This window comes from Doryrhamphus excisus, chromosome 3, assembly GCF_030265055.1.
Source record: "Doryrhamphus excisus isolate RoL2022-K1 chromosome 3, RoL_Dexc_1.0, whole genome shotgun sequence".
Taxonomy (NCBI): domain Eukaryota; kingdom Metazoa; phylum Chordata; class Actinopteri; order Syngnathiformes; family Syngnathidae; genus Doryrhamphus; species Doryrhamphus excisus.
In genome coordinates this window covers 8,875,317-8,894,231 of record NC_080468.1, presented here as the reverse complement: position 1 = coordinate 8,894,231, position 18,915 = coordinate 8,875,317, and the positions used below count along the sequence as shown (strand labels likewise).

The 18,915-nt window shown below is 37.6% G+C and overlaps 2 protein-coding genes across 6 annotated transcripts in view; both read left to right on the top strand.

Moving 5' to 3' along the window:
* The window catches only part of LOC131125050 (leucine-rich repeat and immunoglobulin-like domain-containing nogo receptor-interacting protein 3), a 57,707-nt gene that overhangs the window by 21,604 nt on the left and 17,188 nt on the right, over window positions 1–18,915 (top strand). The gene's annotated exons all lie outside the window — the stretch shown is intronic.
* Window positions 1,810–18,662, top strand: LOC131125049 (uncharacterized). Of its 4 annotated transcripts, XM_058066179.1 has the most exons (20): window positions 1,810–5,081; window positions 5,704–5,842; window positions 5,924–6,086; window positions 6,197–6,389; window positions 6,606–6,677; window positions 7,197–7,271; window positions 7,571–7,645; window positions 8,037–8,111; window positions 9,117–9,191; window positions 9,583–9,657; window positions 10,983–11,088; window positions 11,347–11,417; window positions 11,491–13,534; window positions 13,692–13,778; window positions 14,432–14,482; window positions 14,583–14,621; window positions 14,731–14,781; window positions 14,896–14,925; window positions 15,177–15,230; window positions 15,379–18,660. In XM_058066179.1, exons 2-20 carry the CDS (start codon window positions 5,734–5,736, stop codon window positions 15,621–15,623), a joined length of 3,690 nt encoding a protein of 1,229 aa, XP_057922162.1. In that variant the 5' UTR covers window positions 1,810–5,081; window positions 5,704–5,733; the 3' UTR covers window positions 15,624–18,660. The 4 variants fall into 4 exon arrangements, with proteins under 4 accessions (XP_057922162.1, XP_057922165.1, XP_057922164.1 ...); XM_058066182.1 differs by having other exon boundaries at window positions 1,810–5,842; window positions 13,339–13,534; window positions 15,379–18,661; XM_058066181.1 differs by lacking the exons at window positions 1,810–5,081; window positions 5,704–5,842; window positions 5,924–6,086 and having other exon boundaries at window positions 6,240–6,506; window positions 15,379–18,662.

Sequence of the window (18,915 nt, the reverse complement as noted above, 5' to 3'; positions counted from 1 at the left end):
AATTTAGTGATAATGTGTGGGTGACTTTTGTCGGGATGTAAACTAATCTGCTCCCCTTTTAGCCGGTGGTATGCTACTAATGTCTGCCGACTAAGTCAAATAGGCCTCTGCTTTGGAGATTTATGATAACTCTGCGACCCGTGAACCTTCTGGTCACATGACTCCATTAGGACCTGTACGGGAAAATGTGATGTCACATGTCAGAAATAGTGTTTGTGGATTAGGACTGAGATTAGCAGTCTGAGAGGGCCGATGGAAAACCAAAAGACGTAATACCTAAGCAGAAAACATATGGCTCCGTAACCATATGGCTTCCTATGCTAAGCTAATACTAAAACTTTGCTTGAGCAAAGTCATTACAGAATAAACACAAATGTTGATGTATCTGAAATATTGATATTTCAGTATCGAGCCATGTATCAAAAGAAATTCCAACATGAATTATGAAAAGAATAAACATAACACTTTATTCTGTACCATTTTCTAATGCAACTCCATGAGTGACAAGGTGACAAGAAGCGGTAATACAACATGACAACACATGACAACATCCTGTTTGCATGTTTTACTTCCGACATGTCGGTGTTTTGCAGGTTAGCGTATAGCTAATGTGGAGTTAAGAGGGCTAAATGCTGCGTGTTGACCCTGTATTATAGCGAAGCAAATAGGCAGGACCACATCCACTCAACGAGCCAAAGTAATCACCAAGCGGCGGTTCTTTTAAGGTAGACTGGCTATGGCAAGAACATGAGGTGATTAAAAACATACAAGTGATGCAAAAGGACCTGGAAGATGGTTGTTTTTTTTTTTCAGTTGACATTTTTGTATTGTAATTAGGGCTGTCAAAAATAACACGTTAACGGCGGTAACTAATGTAGTTCATTAATTACATTAAAGGTAATTTACGCCAGCGCATCATATCAAGCCGTGCTACTGTGTTATGATGGCAGATGACCTTGTTGTTGACCCCTGTAAAACAGAGGAAATACTACATCAACACACATCTCTCCAATTAAAGTGAGTGGTTTTGGGTGATGTCCAATTGTGGCCCATAGACCACTTATTGAGGACCCTCTTGAGTAGACCCAACATGTAGCTTTTAAGATGCACATGGGAAGTTGCTGAAATAATGATAATAATAATAATAATAGTTATTATTATTATTATTATTATTATTATTATTATTATTATTATTATTATTATTATTATTATTATTATTATTATTATTATTATTATTATTATTATTATTATTATTATCATCATTATTACTATTATTATTATTATGATAGTTATTATTATTATTATTATTAATAATTATTATTGTTATTATTATTTATTATTATTATTATTAAAAATATATAATTAAATTTAAATTTATAACATGCTAACCACTCCGCTACCGTGCGGCCACCATAATCTGTTAATAATAATAATAATAATTATTATTATTATTAAATTTATAAGAATTAGAATTAGAATTAGAATTATTATTATTATTATTATTATTATTATTATTATTATTATTATTATTATTATTATTATTATTATTATTATGATAGTTATTATTATTATTATTATTATTATTATTATTAATTATTATTATTATTAAATATATATAATTAAAATTTAATTTAATTTAATTAAAATTAAATTAAATTTATAACATGCTAACCACTCAGCTACCGTGCGGCCACCATAATCTGTTAATAATAATAATTATTATTATTATTATTAAATTTATAAGAATTATTATTATTATTATTATTAACAGATTATGGCGGCCGCACGGTAGCCGAGTGGTTAGCATGTTGGCGACAGTCAGGAGATCAGGAAGACATGTTCTCGACGGACGGATGGATGGATTGATTCATTTTATGGCAATTTTCAAGGCACCCAAAGTGCTTCACACTGGTAGTGGTTATCTACATCTGTACCACAGCTGCCCTGAGGAAGTCTAACAGAAACATGGTTGCCAATTCGCACCTCCGGCCTCTCCAACCACCCCCAAACATGTGATTAACCAGTGTGGGCAGCACTGGAGGCATGGTAGGTGAAGCGTCTTACCCAGGGACATAACAACACTGACTCGGTCGAGGGAGCGAGAATCGATGATCTCCTCTACCTCCTGAGCCACTGCCACCCCAATGAAATGATTGATTATTACAAAAAAAAAATCAAAACTTACCATAACAATGTCCTCTTCTCATAATGAGCAGTTGTTTCAGTAAGATGACAAAAGAAAAGAACGTGCTTCTTAGTTTTGACAAGTAGGTGTTTCCATTCCACAGGGAGCGTGCACATACACAAACGCCTCCGCCAAAACACACGCAAAGCCGATAAACAAGCCAGCAAAGCCAGTGCTGAGTGGGAGCACAATCAAGCAACACAAAGGCATCGAAGATGTGTTTTTCCTATGCGACACTATGCAAAGCAATCAACGGTAAACACATAATTGAAAGTAATGAGAAAGTCATGTTTTTGAATCTTAATCTTATATATAAAATGACCTAAACCTGGCATCTTATACTGAGTGCTTTTAAGTTTGTTTGTTTTTGGCAGTTTAAGAGGGTGTTCTCCACCCTTAATGAACAAACGTCAGATTTATTTTGTCTTGTTGGGGTTTTTTAATCTTTGCCTGTTTGAGATCTCTTTGTTGTGTTCTTCTTCCTCTGTGAGTGTCAGCCATGTTTCTCCATGCATCCACTTTTACTGCTGCTGTTTATGACAAGTGAGGCTAGCATTGCAGATTTAGTTACATTACAGCAGTGATTTTCAACCACTGGTGTACCTTGAGAAACCGTCAGGTGTGCCGTGAGGAATTATCCAATATCACTTTTTATAATTAACATTTATTAATCATCATTTGCAAATATTATGTCAATGGCCATTATGTCAATAGTATACATGGACCCAAATATTCCAATTGCATTTGGTTTATTTGCTTAAACGGAAAGAATTGAACAGGGATGGAATATTCCTTTAACCAATCCGATTGTATCTTTTACCCGCTCAAACGGAAAGTTGTCAGACTGCGTTCTTCTTCATGGTATTTTTCTTCTTCTGTTGTTTATTGGCGGTTGGCAAGCAGCTTTCGTATGCATTAGCGCCATCTGTGAAACAGAATCTAAACCCTTCTATACGTCATTCACAAGTGCAGTTTTATTAAAAAAGAAAATATATATCTATATAAAACATGTCCTGAGTTTAATTATAAAATATTAGCAAGATTGAATTTGATCTTTTCCTGTTTAAATTGATCCCGGGTGCGTTCTTTCAGCGCATGCTCAGATATGACGTAACACGCAGATCCAGACGTTCTTCACTTTTAAAAATGGAGGCCAGCAATCGGCATTGGACTAAGCAAAGTTTGTTTTTGATTCAAACTAAATTTCAAGACCGGACAGACTGGCAATACGGAGTTATTCCAACAAGTGAAAGAAAAACTTGGGGAAGCCGGTATCACGTGATGTTGATGTTTACGTTTTACTGGGCATGCCCTATTGACTATTCTGGTTGATTTTCACGGCGCATGTAGACAAGAGATTGGAATATTCCTTTCCATGGATACCATTGTTTCCCGAAAGGTCATTGGGAAAGAGAAAAAGTGGTGATGTAAAAACGTGGCTACTGTGGAGTGTCTGTGGTGTAAAGACTGGCAGAGCAATGTAATATTGGTCCGTGTGGCAACACCTACCTTGTTCCTCCCATAGACTTATTGATGCACGTGTGAGGTCGTGGTGACATTTTGTAATTTGGTTAGTGGTGTGCCACAAGATTTTTCCAATGTAAAAAACGTGCCGTGGCTCAAAAAAGGTTGTGTGTGCATATCACCTCAGATAAGCAGTGTATTTCGGGGGGGCTCACCAGGTTAGAAAGGGCGGCTCCGCTGTGAGATTTTGCGTGAGTCACAAGCTGTTTTGTTTCATGAGACGTCCTCTGCGTGTGCACACAGCCATCATGCGGAGGGGCTGATGCGTCCCCAGAGGACGGTGCAGGATGTTGCGAGTCTCACACATGGTGCAACAGCCAGAAGCACAGCTGAAATATCGTATGGCGATGTTACTCTGCAGCCTTACATTGAAAAAAAACTCATGACATGAATTGTACTTGGATATATTTTTGTCGTATTGGTATTCCCTGTTCTTACAAGCAGCTGTCGGTGTTAGAAAAGAGCCACATGTGGGCTGTAGAACATCAGGTAACACTTTTTATCGATTGTGTTTATAGCAGGCAACTTTAACAACCTCATTGCTGATGGAGCGCCACACGCTGATGCTGAGGCTTGATGGTGAAATCTTCGTTAAATTTCATCATGAAGCAGAGAGTTGCACAAATGATGTGTTTTAATCAGACGAGCATGATAACAATGCACACAACACATTTGCAAGACAGACAGGGAAAACATCACCTCTTTATTGTGTGTACTGTATATGATTCTTCTGTGTGTGTGTGTGTGTGTGTGTGTGTGTGTGTGTGTGTGTGTGTGTGTGTGTGTGTGTGTGTGTGTGTGTGTGTGTGTGTGTGTGTGTGTGTGTGTGTGTGTGTGTGTTGTTTTTGTGAATTATGAGGACATTTGACAAGAATACACGCAACACTGTGAGGACATTTTGAATTATGAGGACAGGGTCGGTGTCCTCATAATTCTGCCAACGTAGAAGTGTTTCTATGGGTCTAAAAAGCTGAAAACCAAATTTTCTCCAAAAGTCCTCACAATACACATATACCAGAATTTGTGTAAAATCTGTGTATCGCTCTAGCACCCCTGTAGCCAGGTCCTGGTATTGCACCCCTGATGAATTATTCACACTTGTGTAAATTTTAAAGCTTCTGATTGGCTGCCGGGCGGAAGGTACCCACAATTACGGATTGTGACAGAAAAGTTGTGTATTTACTTCGTCCTGATTGGCTGACTGGTAGAGGGTCCTCATAATGTAGGATTTTGTCAATTGTGTGTATTTAAATTCTCAACACCGATGAGGTGACCGCTAATCAGCCAATGAGCTGCAGCCCCAAGCTTCCTGGCTTCCTGCTACAGCGTGAACACGTTGCCATTTAATTGTCTACTGCACTGGAGACACGAGGTAAGAATGAAAGCACACTACTATGTTTCAAGTCCATAAAGTTTGCAATCCCAGTAAGGAGAACACTGTATGTCAACAGCATGTAAACCAGCTAGTACTATCTTAACATACTAACTGGTTAATTTATGTTAGCACGACATGGTATGCTAGCCTAGCTTAAAGAGCTATTTAAAGAGCTAGGTACATGTTAGGTACACAAGCACATGTTAGCATTAAGCATATAAGTTTTCATTTAGTCTTTGAAACAAATATATTATACCTAACAGCACAAGTAGATATTGTGCCTTGTGTTTTTTAACCTGCTAAATTCACTTTTAATACAAACTAAAAGACATGACTTCCTATGCTTGTTCTTTTGTCACAAAGTAAGTGGTATGTATTAAAATATAATGTAGGTGACAATGCATGCACCTGATGTAAATTTCAGATGGTCTTAATCTAGTTTAGTGTAGTTAAACAGAAACAGCAAGTGAGTTGATGTTTCTGTCTTGATCCTTGACTTAAGGGGGAACAGTGTTTAAAATGTTTTACTTGCACTATTGCACTATGACAAAAAGTTAGATGTAAAATGTTTGGCAACAGGTAAAACTGACATACTTAAGTTCTTATTTATTGATCAAAGGCATCATCTTTATTGAAACAAAGCGAGGCAATGAGGCCGCAGAGGGTGAAAGTAAAACCAAAAGAAGAGGCTGCATACTTTGCATCCTTAGGAAAGGACAAGGATGGATTTGATATCCGTTTTATAAATTCATTCAAAGGTGAGTTACAAGATGGTTTAGCATGAATTAAATCTTGTGCTAATCTCAAAACTTTGACCCTTTGTCTTTTTTATTTTTTAGGTCGAGGAGTATTCAGCAAGCGGCATTTTGAGAAAGGAGAGTTCCTCATCGAATATCGAGGACAGGTCATATCTAAACAAGAACATGAAAACAGGCTACATATATACCATGATGCCCTCAAGGTGTTCATGTTTGAATTTCGGTATAATGGAAAGAATTTGTGGTATGTATATTGTCACACATAACTTGCAGTATGTCGTTTTACACAGAAAAACTATTCAACAAAAATAACAATAACAGAGTTATTCATTTTGTCATTTTTTGTAATTTTAGTGTTGATGCTGCTCAAGAGGATGACTCCCTCGGCCGACTTGTAAACGATGATAATGTGAGCCCAAATAGCAAAATGAAGACGATCACTGTCAATGGGCAGCCTCATTTGTGTCTATTTGCAACAACGGACATCAAGCCTGGTGAAGAGATAACATACAATTACGGAGACTCTGACTGGCCATGGAGGTTAAAGGTACAGATGGAATTTGACAAAATACTAACACATTCCTGTGTGGATCTTCTATAATTTTACAGTTTACTATGCACAGGAGAAAACAAGTGTGCCATGTCATATTACAAAATGAATATGGTATATCAATACTTTTATTGTATTTCTATTCCTTCTACTAAACCATTTGACAATGTTATCACAGGTACACAGCTAATTGCTTCCTTGTATTATTTTCAGTGTCCCACAGTGAAGGAGCCGGTTTGTTCTGGGGATTTGGTCAGCCATGGAAAAATAATTGCAACTGACAAGGTAAATGTTGCTGATGGTAAAAGATTTTACAGTAAAAGAGCGATCTTGGCGACATTAGATGAGTCCAATACATTGTGGAATTAGGAATGTTGTATCCAACCATTTAATTAAACTAAAAATATACTGAAGTCAGACCAATTGTTCCTAGATATATATTTGTTTTCTTTGCTCACTACTTGTGTGCTATAACAGGTATGCAAAATGTATTATTGAATTATAATTATAATATATATATATATATATATATATATATATATATATATATATATATATATATATATATATATATATATATATATATATATATATATATATATATATATATATATATATATATATATATATATATATATAATTAAATCATTAATCAGATGTGTTTTGACAAGATCACAACTGAAGGAGATCCACAACCTGCTGTTGCAACCATGTCATCGGACTCCTTCACAGATGACTTGAATCATATTGCGATCATGCTGTCCAAAATAAGTATTTGATAAGATGTCACCCCTTATTTTTCAGGAGAACATAACTGAGGCAGATCCACAACATGCTTCTGTGACCATGACATCTAACTCCTTGATCGATGACAAACAGGTGACTTACTCATATTCTGAATGTTGATCAATGTTGATAAAACTTTGTTGGCTGGATGTACTTACTGTATGTGACTTTGCTCGATGTGTCCGTCCTGTTTACACATACTGAGGACTCATTATGGATACTGCTAAGTGTTAAATTTGTCTACATCACATCATCTATGTTCACACTAACAGTTACCACTGCACCATATTACAGTCATCAATATGATACAGAATTGTGTTTTGAACTCTGATATTAGCAGTTACTGTCTGTTGTGCTAAAATGATGTAAACCTTTTGTTTTTCTGTCACAAGGTATCAGCTGCCACAGATGGTTACCATGCAGAAGAGGCCAAGATGTGTGTTTCCCCGAGTGAAACCAACGAACAGGTAAATTCATTTCCACTGATTTTAGGTATAGTTTTTCTCTCAGATTAGCTGGATGTAAAGGTCAGACTTGTACATGTGACAAATATTTGTGTGTGTCTGAATTATTTAACGACAATGGCTGATATTCCTGACTTGTTTAATTTAATTATTGCTATTGTTGTTGTCAATCTGTTGTGATTGTGGATTGATGTATGGCTGGTGAGCTACAAATGAATTGCCCCTTTGGGGATAAATAAAGTTTCCTGAATCTGAAACATCAAACTAAACTGCTTACATGAATGAGTGTACAACAACTTTTTTGAACATTATCCCTCTTATGGTAACTCACTACATACAACTGCTCTTGTTCATACCTGGTTATTTAATGTGATTCTTATCCCTTATTCTTCAGGACAACCAAACTGAGACAGATCCACAACCTGCTGATGCAAACAAGACATCTGACTGCTTGACCGATGATAAACAGGTGATTTACTCTATATTCTGAATGCTAATCTAGGTCTGATGTTATGCAGGGACAAAATACTGTTGGCTGGATAATGTCAATATTGAACAGACCGAGTCAGGTATAGACATAAAGAGGACTATGTTTGGGCCCTATACACTTTTTTAATAATTGAGATGTGTTTCTAACATTAAATGTTACACACACGCAGTCCTCCTTCTGTCCCTCCTTGTCAGGTATAGACATTATGAAGACTATATCTGGGCCCTATACACAGGAATATTATTGAGATGGGTTTCTAACATTAAATGTTACACACACACAGTCCTCAGTATGTGTCCTAGTCAGGTATAGACATTATGAAGACTATATTTGGACCCTATACACAGGAATATTATTGAGATGGGTTTCTAACATTAAATGTTACACACACACACAGTCCTCAGTATGTGTCCTAGTCAGGTATAGACATTATGAAGACTATATTTGGGCCCTATACACAGGAATATTATTGAGATGGGTTTCTAACATTAAATGTTACACACACACACAGTCCTCAGTATGTGTCCTAGTCAGGTATAGACATTATGAAGACTATATTTGGGCCCTATACACAGGAATATTATTGAGATGGGTTTCTAATGTCAAATGTTACACACACACAGTCCTCAGTATGTCTGTCCTAGTCAGGTATAGACATAAAGAGGACTCTATGTTTGGACCCTATAGAGAGTAGTATTATTGAGATGAGTTTCCAACATTAAATGTGACACATACACAGTCCTCAGTGTGTCTGTCCTGGTCAGGTGTAGACGTTATGAGGAGTCTGTTTGGACCCTATACATAGTAATATTATTGAGATGAGTTTCTAACCTTAAATACGACACACACGGTTCTCTGCCCTGGTCAAGGGTTGACATTAATTGTTGTGCTGGTCAGGGGTAGACATTAATTGTTGTGCTGGTCAGGGGTAGACATTAATTGTTGTGCTAAAATGATGTAAACCTTTTGTTTTTCTGTCACAAGGTATCAGCTGCCACAGATGGTTACCATGCAGAAGAGGCCAAGATGTGTGTTTCCCCGAGTGAAACCAACGAACAGGTAAATTCATTTCCACTGATTTTAGGTATAGTTTTTCTCTCAGATTAGCTGGATGTAAAGGTCAGACTTGTACATGTGACAAATATTTGTGTGTGTCTGAATTATTTAACGACAATGGCTGATATTCCTGACTTGTTTAATTTAATTATTGCTATTGTTGTTGTCAATCTGTTGTGATTGTGGATTGATGTATGGCTGGTGAGCTACAAATGAATTGCCCCTTTGGGGATAAATAAAGTTTCCTGAATCTGAAACATCAAACTAAACTGCTTACATGAATGAGTGTACAACAACTTTTTTGAACATTATCCCTCTTATGGTAACTCACTACATACAACTGCTCTTGTTCATACCTGGTTATTTAATGTGATTCTTATCCCTTATTCTTCAGGACAACCAAACTGAGACAGATCCACAACCTGCTGATGCAAACAAGACATCTGACTGCTTGACCGATGATAAACAGGTGATTTACTCTATATTCTGAATGCTAATCTAGGTCTGATGTTATGCAGAGACAAAATACTGTTGGCTGGATAATGTCAATATTGAACAGACCGAGTCAGGTATAGACATAAAGAGGACTATGTTTGGACCCTATACACTTTTTTAATAATTGAGATGGGTTTCTAACATTAAATGTTACACACACGCAGTCCTCCTTCTGTCCCTCCTTGTCAGGTATAGACATTATGAAGACTATATCTGGGCCCTATACACAGGAATATTATTGAGATGGGTTTCTAACATTAAATGTTACACACACACAGTCCTCAGTATGTGTCCTAGTCAGGTATAGACATTATGAAGACTATATTTGGGCCCTATACACAGGAATATTATTGAGATGGGTTTCTAACATTAAATGTTACACACACGCAGTCCTCGGTTGGTCTGTCCTAGTCAGGTATAGACATTATGAAGACTATATTTGGACCCTATACACAGGAATATTATTGAGATGGGTTTCTAACATTAAATGTTACACACACACAGTCCTCAGTATGTGTCCTAGTCAGGTATAGACATTATGAAGACTATATTTGGACCCTATACACAGGAATATTATTGAGATGGGTTTCTAACATTAAATGTTACACACACACAGTCCTCAGTATGTGTCCTAGTCAGGTATAGACATTATGAAGACTATATTTGGACCCTATACACAGGAATATTATTGAGATGGGTTTCTAACATTAAATGTTACACACACACAGTCCTCAGTATGTGTCCTAGTCAGGTATAGACATTATGAAGACTATATTTGGGCCCTATACACAGGAATATTATTGAGATGGGTTTCTAACATTAAATGTGACACATACACAGTCCTCAGTATGTGTCCTAGTCAGGTATAGACATTATGAAGACTATATTTGGACCCTATACACAGGAATATTATTGAGATGGGTTTCTAACATTAAATGTGACACATACACAGTCCTCTTTGTGTCCCTCCTTGTCAGGTATAGACATTATGAAGACTATATTTGGACCCTATACACACAAGAATATTACTGAGATGGGTTCTAACATTAAATGCTACACACACGCAGTTTTCGGTATGTGTCCTAGTCAGGTATAGACATTATGAAGACTATATTTGGGCCCTATACACACAGAATTAATGCAACTGTATTTACATTTTAATTCATTGGAGCTAACGGAATACATTTCATTAATTTTTATCTTCAATCAGGTGGTAATACTTATTGTTGTACTTATTTGAATCTTTTAAAATTTGTGATGCAATTTTAAAGTCACTGTTTTTGTTGTTGGGTTCAACAGGGCTGTAAGCATGACTTGGTCTCCACAGTAGTACCGAGCTTGGAAAAATGTGCCCTGTGTACTGGACCCTTTTCTGCCTTGAAATGGATTGGTGTGAGATGTAAAGGTTGGTATTACGTCTTCATGAGGAAAATGCATGTGAAAATGCAAGTGCATGTATAGATACACTATGTATCTATTACTAAACCACAATTACTGCAACTGACTGAATAGACTGCAGTTCTACAACTGCTAGACTGTAGAAAAAAGGATAATTTGTATGAACAACATGATTTAGAAAGACAATCAGTGCAGATGGCAAAAAGTGCATTGTAAAATCCACAGTATATGCACTGACGTACATCTGTCTGTATTACCTGTTTAGTTTGCTCCTGCTTCTGGCACAAATCCTGCTATGTCAAGAGGATGAAGACTGACTCTGAATTCCGGCCATTTGTAAGTGTATTTAAGAAATTGTATTGATTAATTCTTAAAAGGTCAGTGCAGTGATCTTCCCCCCCACTATCAGGTTACTGAAGGAGCAAGTTCAAGTGAAGAGATATCAGATGAGGAATATGTACCTGACTCTTCCAGTGACTCAGAGAATTCCGGAGATATTTCATTAGGGCCTTCAAAATCTTTTCAAGAAGTGCCTGATATTGAAGTGGTCTGCACTGAGCTTCCCTCTGAAAATCTGGAAAACACACCTTCCCAAGAACACCTCTTAGATGAAGTGACATTACCTGATGTTAGAGAAGCAGACACTACATTGCAGCTTGAGAAAACTTGTGATGACTCCAAGCAAGCCTCAGGAGGGGTTCAGCCTGAAGTTCAGAAAGGCAGTGTTGAAGATACATTTCAGACCACTGAAGAAACTGGAGAAGACCACTATGTACAGTCTTCAGGCATATCCTCTTCTGCAAGCAAGATAAATTATTGCTACATTTGTGGCAAACCACAGTCAAAAATTACTCGTCACCTGAAAACCCATGAGAAGACAAATGTGGATGTTGCTCAAGTTTTAGCATTCCCAAAACACTCCAAAGAACGACAAAGACAGCTGAACATACTACGGAACAAAGGAAATCATAAACATAATACAGATGTTTTAACAAGTGGGACTGGAGTGCTGAAAATGAAACGAAAACCCAAGAAAGTGCAAGACGTTAAACAGTATGTGCATTGTACGTATTGCCATGCTTTGTATCTTCGGAGGCATCTGTGGCGACATCTTCAAAAATGTCTCTCAAAACCAGGAGAAACCAAAGGGCAAGGAAGAACTAGAGTCTTGTCCTTGGCCACAATGTCAGAGTCAGGCCTACCTCAACAGATATCCCAAGGTGTGTGGAAGCTGTTAACTGTCATGAAAGATGATGACATTTCTGCTGCTGTGCGAAGTGACTTCTGCATTCTTCAGCTGGCGCAGTCATTTTTCAACAAACATGGTCAAGATCCCACCAAATATGAATATATTCGGCAGAAGCTTCGTGAAGTTGGAAGACTTCTACTAGTACTGTGTAAAGAATTTTCCATATATAATCTTGAGGATGCCGTAAGACCTGTAAATTTCCATTCAGTTATCCAAGCAGTCAAGAAGGTGTCTGGGTTTGATGAAGAAAAGCATTGCTACAAAACGCCAAGCCTCGCACTTAAGTTGGGTCATTCATTGCAAAAGATTAGTGACATCATCCATTGCAGAGCTTTAATGACAGGAGACAATGAGCTGAAAAAGTCAACCCAGACTTTCAAAAAGCTTTACACCTCAAAGTGGTCTGAACTTGTCTCTCATACTGCTTTGACCACCTTGAATGAGGCGCACTTTAATAAGCCATCCACCCTGCCTTTTACTGAAGATGTGCAACGTCTTCATCAGCATCTTGAAAAGACAGCAGATTTGGCATCTGAGAACCTGGGAAAGATGCCTTCACCACAAGTGTATGGTGAACTTTGCAGAGCAACTTTGGCAAAGATCATATTATTCAACCGAAGACGTGGAGGTGAAGTTGCAAAAATGCAATTACACAGCTTCATCGGAAGAGACACAACACCCCTCCATAAGGATGTTGCTCTTGGCCTCACAAAGTTTGAACAAAAACTCTGTGAACATTTCAGCCGGGTGGAAATTAGGGGTAAAAGAGGACGAAAAGTTGCTGTGTTGCTATCACCGGACGTGGTTGATTCATTGACACTCCTCTTGAAAAAAAGGAAGGAATGTGGAGTTCCAGAGGAGAACATTTTTTTGTTTGGAAGGCCCCACTGTTTAACTTCATACAGAGGACAGGATTGTTTAAGGACGTATGCAAATGAGTGTGGTGCTCAGAACCCAGAACTCCTGAGGTCAACCCAGTTACGCAAACATGTTGCAACGTTGTCCCAGGTCCTGAACCTCAAAAACCATGAACTGGACCAGGTTGCGGACTTCCTCGGCCATGATATTCGTGTCCACAGAGAATACTACAGGCTTCCAGAGGCGACAACACAGCTGGCCAAAATATCCAAGCTACTGCTTGCCATGGAGAAGGGGTCCATCACAAACCTTCAGGGCAAAACTCTTGAAGAGATCGAGATAGAAGGTATTGTTTAAACTAGATTAACATTTCATACATTTTACAGGCAATTATTCCTTGATGATATTTAGCAAAACATGACTTGTCTACAGACTACAATTTAGTGACTTTATTATAAAAATAAGTTAATGTTAAAAAGTAATTGATCTTTTTTGTTTGTCAGATAACCTTGACTTCACTGCTTCTGAAGCAAGTGAAGAAAGTGAAGCTGACGGAGAGGATCAGCCCTCAGATCCACAAACAGACATGGGTAGGTGTAGCTAAATGTAGACAACCCATGCCCAGTAGTCAAATTGCCTACTATAGCACTTCCTATTATCTAAATGACCAAGAATCTTCAAACGTTCAGCTAGATGAATGAAAAGATGGAATATATGTGAAATTATATAAATCCACATGTAGAGCGTTCTATGATGCTCTCTCGTGAAGCAGAGTATATACACAAAGGTTTATTTGGAAATTGATGCCCAGTAGTCACACTGAAAACGAATGAAACATGATGAATGTTAACATCTTCCATAGTTTCATAGTGTTTGGGCAATATGAAAGTGTAGCCAGCATTAAACCATCTGAAGCGCAAAGACTGTGCCTCCCGTTTGCTCTTTACTCAGTTGTTTCCTATTTCATTGAACTTCTTGATTGTACTTTGTCCATGGAAGATGTGAAAACCTAATACATACACACAGTCAATGGCTAACCAGTTAATACATTTTTGTCAGTGGCACTTCTACTAAATAAAGACTTTTTTAATTAAACAATGAGGATCTGCACTTATTATAGTGGCATTGTCCGATTTGCATATCAAATATTGACATGTGCTACTGATAGTTTTTTAATATTATCTGTGCACCTTGCCTGCATGAAGTACATTACCCATTTTAAACTGTGATGTATATTTTACAGGACAGGAGAGAGCTGTGCTACCTGTCAACAACCCTTCAGCTGCCTCAGATGGTATGATCCTGTGTCAGTCCACCAAGCATTGTTTCGTACATTGTAAGTACAATCAAAAAGTGTGGAGGGTTATCGTAAATCGGTGTTTCATATTCCACAGACTTCAGAGATGACTCTGCCCTTCTAAAGACTTCTAGTGGTATGATCAGAGATATAATTGATTAACCATCAAGAGATGTGCTGTGTTGCCAGGTTAAAATATTATGTAAAAAGGTGACTTAAAGTGAACTGTGATGTATATTTTACAGGACAGGAGAGAACTGTACAACCTGTTGACAACCCTTCAGCTGCCTCAGATGGTATGATCCTGTGTCAGTCCACCAAGCATGCACATTTCTGATCCACTACTTGCAGGTCAGCTGGTGCTGCTGTTATGGTCTATTCTAATCATTTGTTTGATATTCCATTCATAGGTGACACTGCTCTTGAAGGGACATCTAAAGGTCTTTAAAAATATAATTTTTAAAAGCAATTAGGAAGCATTAGTAGCATCCCCACATTTTAAAACTAAAATCAGTGTGCTGTTTTTTTTAAATTCTATTATATTTGATTGAATAATTGTCATTGCACACAATTTGACCTTTATTTATTTTTTTATTGGAGTTTTGGCTTTATTACCTATAATTAAGCTACATAACAACACAATTTTAACTCTATAAACACTAATACTGTTTTATTTGCTGGGTTTTTTTAGAGGATAATGGGAAGAAAAAGTCCAGCAGGAAAAAAAAACGTCATGAACAAAGTGGTAAATCACACCTGTACAGACACAATTGAATAACCTGTATTCAAATGTGAAAAGGAACATGATGTAGAGGGTGCATGAGAAATGTAAAGGAAATAATTGTTCATCAAGGGTTTAGTTTCTTGTTTACAACGTACTTTCTTTTTTATAGCGATTACCAAAAATGCTGGAGTGGACAATCCCAGGAGGAAAATAAAGCATCCATGGTCTCCAGCTGAGGTTGCAGCTGTGATGAGACATTTTAAAGATCACATCAACAATGGTAAACTCGTCACTATGATTCAGTGCCAGCAGTGCAAGACCGCTGAGCATCATGTTCTTGCCGACCGCACTCTTCAAAATATAAGAGATTTTGTTAGAAATCGTGGCATAACACTGAAGAGGAAGAACCAATAAGTACAGAGAGAGATGATGTTTTGTTTTTATGTGTTAAAAGATAAGAGCTGAGCTCTGTTAAGTGGCGACAAAGCCACAAAAAATAAAGTTGGTTCTTTAACAACTTTAACAACTGGTTATACCTGGTGTAATGTCTTTGTCTATCAGATATGTATTAATAGGTTTTACCCGAGGTGGATAATGACTATTGTATACTGAGGATGTCTTACACACATGCCACAGATCAGGTATGTCTTTAAATTTCACAATGGTATTGTGTTCATCTATTTGTCCTCATATACTGGTTGTGACCTATTAATGCACATTACTTTCATTTTTGTGTTTGTGTGAATCCATGTTCCAGCAAGTCACCTGTGACCCTCCAAGTCACATTAGTGTCAGTGTTTGTGTGTTGTATAACAACAGTCCTTATTAATCAAGTTGGTTCTTATAATTCTCCTTTTTGTCATGGGCGGGGTTTAGCAGCTCATTAACTTTGTCCTTACAAGTCGTCGTAGTGTCAGGTTGTTGTAACTTGCGTTGCTTTTTGTGTTTCTGACTTTTGAAGTGAGATTTGCAGAGTACAGCCCAAACCAATTTTTTTGATATATGCCACACCTCTGGGAAACAAGCGGAAAGGGGTGCCACCCTAATACACCAAAAAACTTGTTTGGCGAGAGGTGTCCTTGTAGTTCACAAAAACCCGTATAGGTGTGTGTGTGTGTGTGTGTGTGTGCGTGTGTGAAACAATCCTCTTCATAAATTAATCAATCTGCGCTTAGACTGGACAGCTTTGTTCCCATTTTCATGTTAAATTTTTAATCTCACCCAGACATTTTGGACAATTGCATGCATATTTGTGGTCGGAAGAACTTGCTTCTTCCCTTCATCCGTAGAAAACCTGTTTATGACTTTCTAAATATTTTTTTTACCATTATTAGAGCCCCCCATATACATGTAATAACACCCCTATTTCCAACTTTACACTATTATTCTTTGTTTTCAGCACATTGCTGAGGTTATGAGATCACTGCAGGGACACAAGAGATGGCCATCCAAGCGAGCTATCTAGCCTCGAATTTATTTATTCTAAACGGAAAGGGTTTCAGAGTGGGGATGAAGGTCAAACTAAGAAGCCAAACACACCTCTTCCACACAGAATGGGACAAAAACTTTATTTCACTCTATCATGTTGGATATGCGATGGCTGACTACGTGTAGTGAATGTATTGTCATGTCTCATCAGTGTTTCTCATCAATACTTAAACTACTTATCATCTTGAAGTAACCTATTTTCTTGAGAAACTTTGGACTGTCCGGTTTCTGCTTCCGGATTGGATTCAAGATCCAACACTTATGTCTGTATGTTCAAAGCTGACATTTTAAAAAGATAAATCACTGTTTATTGTCAACTCCTATGCCGTTGATCAACTCCAATCAAGTTGGGTTTGTAGTTAGCGGGACAAAGCGGAAGTCCTTTTAAGCACTTGGGAATGTGACCAATCACAGCAGAGTGGATTAAAACAGACCATTTTAACAGGAAGAATGAAATCCAAAGAAATATAGCTGAATAGGTGCAGATTCTGAAGAAATAGAAAGCTTTCTGTGCTGGTTATTGTGTGTAGCTGCTCTATAGGAGTCCACAACTCAATACAAATACTTCTAATATGTTTCATTCATGTTACGGCCATTTGTTCATCAATGGTCTGGCATTACATGATGGAATCGCTGGTGCCCATATTGGTATCGGGACAAATCGCTATATCAGATATCAGTAAGAAAGCCAATATTGAGCACCTGTAGTGAATTCCTATAATAATATTGACACTTACATAAGCTTTACATTCCATTGTGTTTGTAGCTGTAATCATGTAAAGGTCATACTTGGCCCTGTGTCAGTCTCAATCAGTTCACACTCGCTGGCCGTGTGAGTCACAGTTTCTAGAGGAGGACGGAGCTACCTGATTGCGTGACTCTGAGCATCATCACCATCATGAGCATCGTTCCTTGTGTTGCAAACAGCTGCAGTGTTCTTCTACAAGCTCGATGAAAATCTTCCCAAAAACACAATACAATGCAGTCAACAAAACCTCCAAAGTCAAATTCAAATAAGTTGTCAAATTTGCAATTGGACCAATGTTGGCAGGCAAAATACGTCTTTTAAAGTTTAAATACAAGGATGAAGAGTCTTGAACCAGTCATGATGTGCTATATATATCACTATATTGACATGCACTATGGTACCCATTATGTAATTGGATGATCATATCACCTCGTATTTCGGTACGAGGTGAATTATTTAAAAAAAACTGTATTATTGAAAGCAGGAAGTGAACAAATGTAACAGTTACTGATTGTAAATGTACCAGATGGAGGGGTAGGATTTAATAAGCTTTGCTTCTTCCTACTCCTTTTGGACATGTGGAACTGTGAACTGATTATGTGATGCATTCAATTGTAGTCTGATGCATGTTCAAATGAAATAAAACCATTACCATTACCATTACCAAAGTGGGACAAAACTTCAGAATTCAAACCGCCATCATGCATGGTGTGAGTCATGATGTTTCAAAATGAGCTGATCCATATTATGCTTTTATAATATGAATTATGCTTATGTCTACGTTATCAATATTAAACCTTTTTTACACTTACGCTCCACACAACATACACGCATGCACATTAATTATGTTTGTTATCAGCTAATGACAGTGATTAGGCAAAGTTTAGCTATCATTGAATGTACTGCACTCCACTCCAGCGGTGAATGCCGATCATTTAATTAAAATCAAGTCAAATAAACAGTTTACAAAGTTTAACTTTATCACAAATATATACATTTATTTGCTAAATGTGTTTATTTTTATGCCACTATTGGTCACATTTGTGAGCCGGTGGTGGTGTTCTTGTATTTCTTTTTTTTTTTTGCTTGAAAAAGTGTCGTTTGGAGCCCAAAAGGGACAGCATTAGGCCGCAATGTTAATTACTCAATTGCCTGTACAGTTATTCAGTGTATATCTGTGTGGAGTTTGCATGTTCTGCCCGTGTGTGTGTGTGGGGGGGGGGGGGGGGGTTCTCAGGCTACTCCAGTTTCCTCCCACATTCACACATTCACACATTCTACCCTGGAGTCAGCCGGGATAGGCTCCAGCATACCCCTGCGACCATAACAAGAATAAGCAGCATAGAAAATGAATGGATGGAGTTATTCAGTGTTTTATCCTGGGGCAATTATACCCTGGAATGGTTTATTTATATTTCCATATTAGAGGTTGAAGGATGACAATGATATCACATATAAACAGCATTGGAT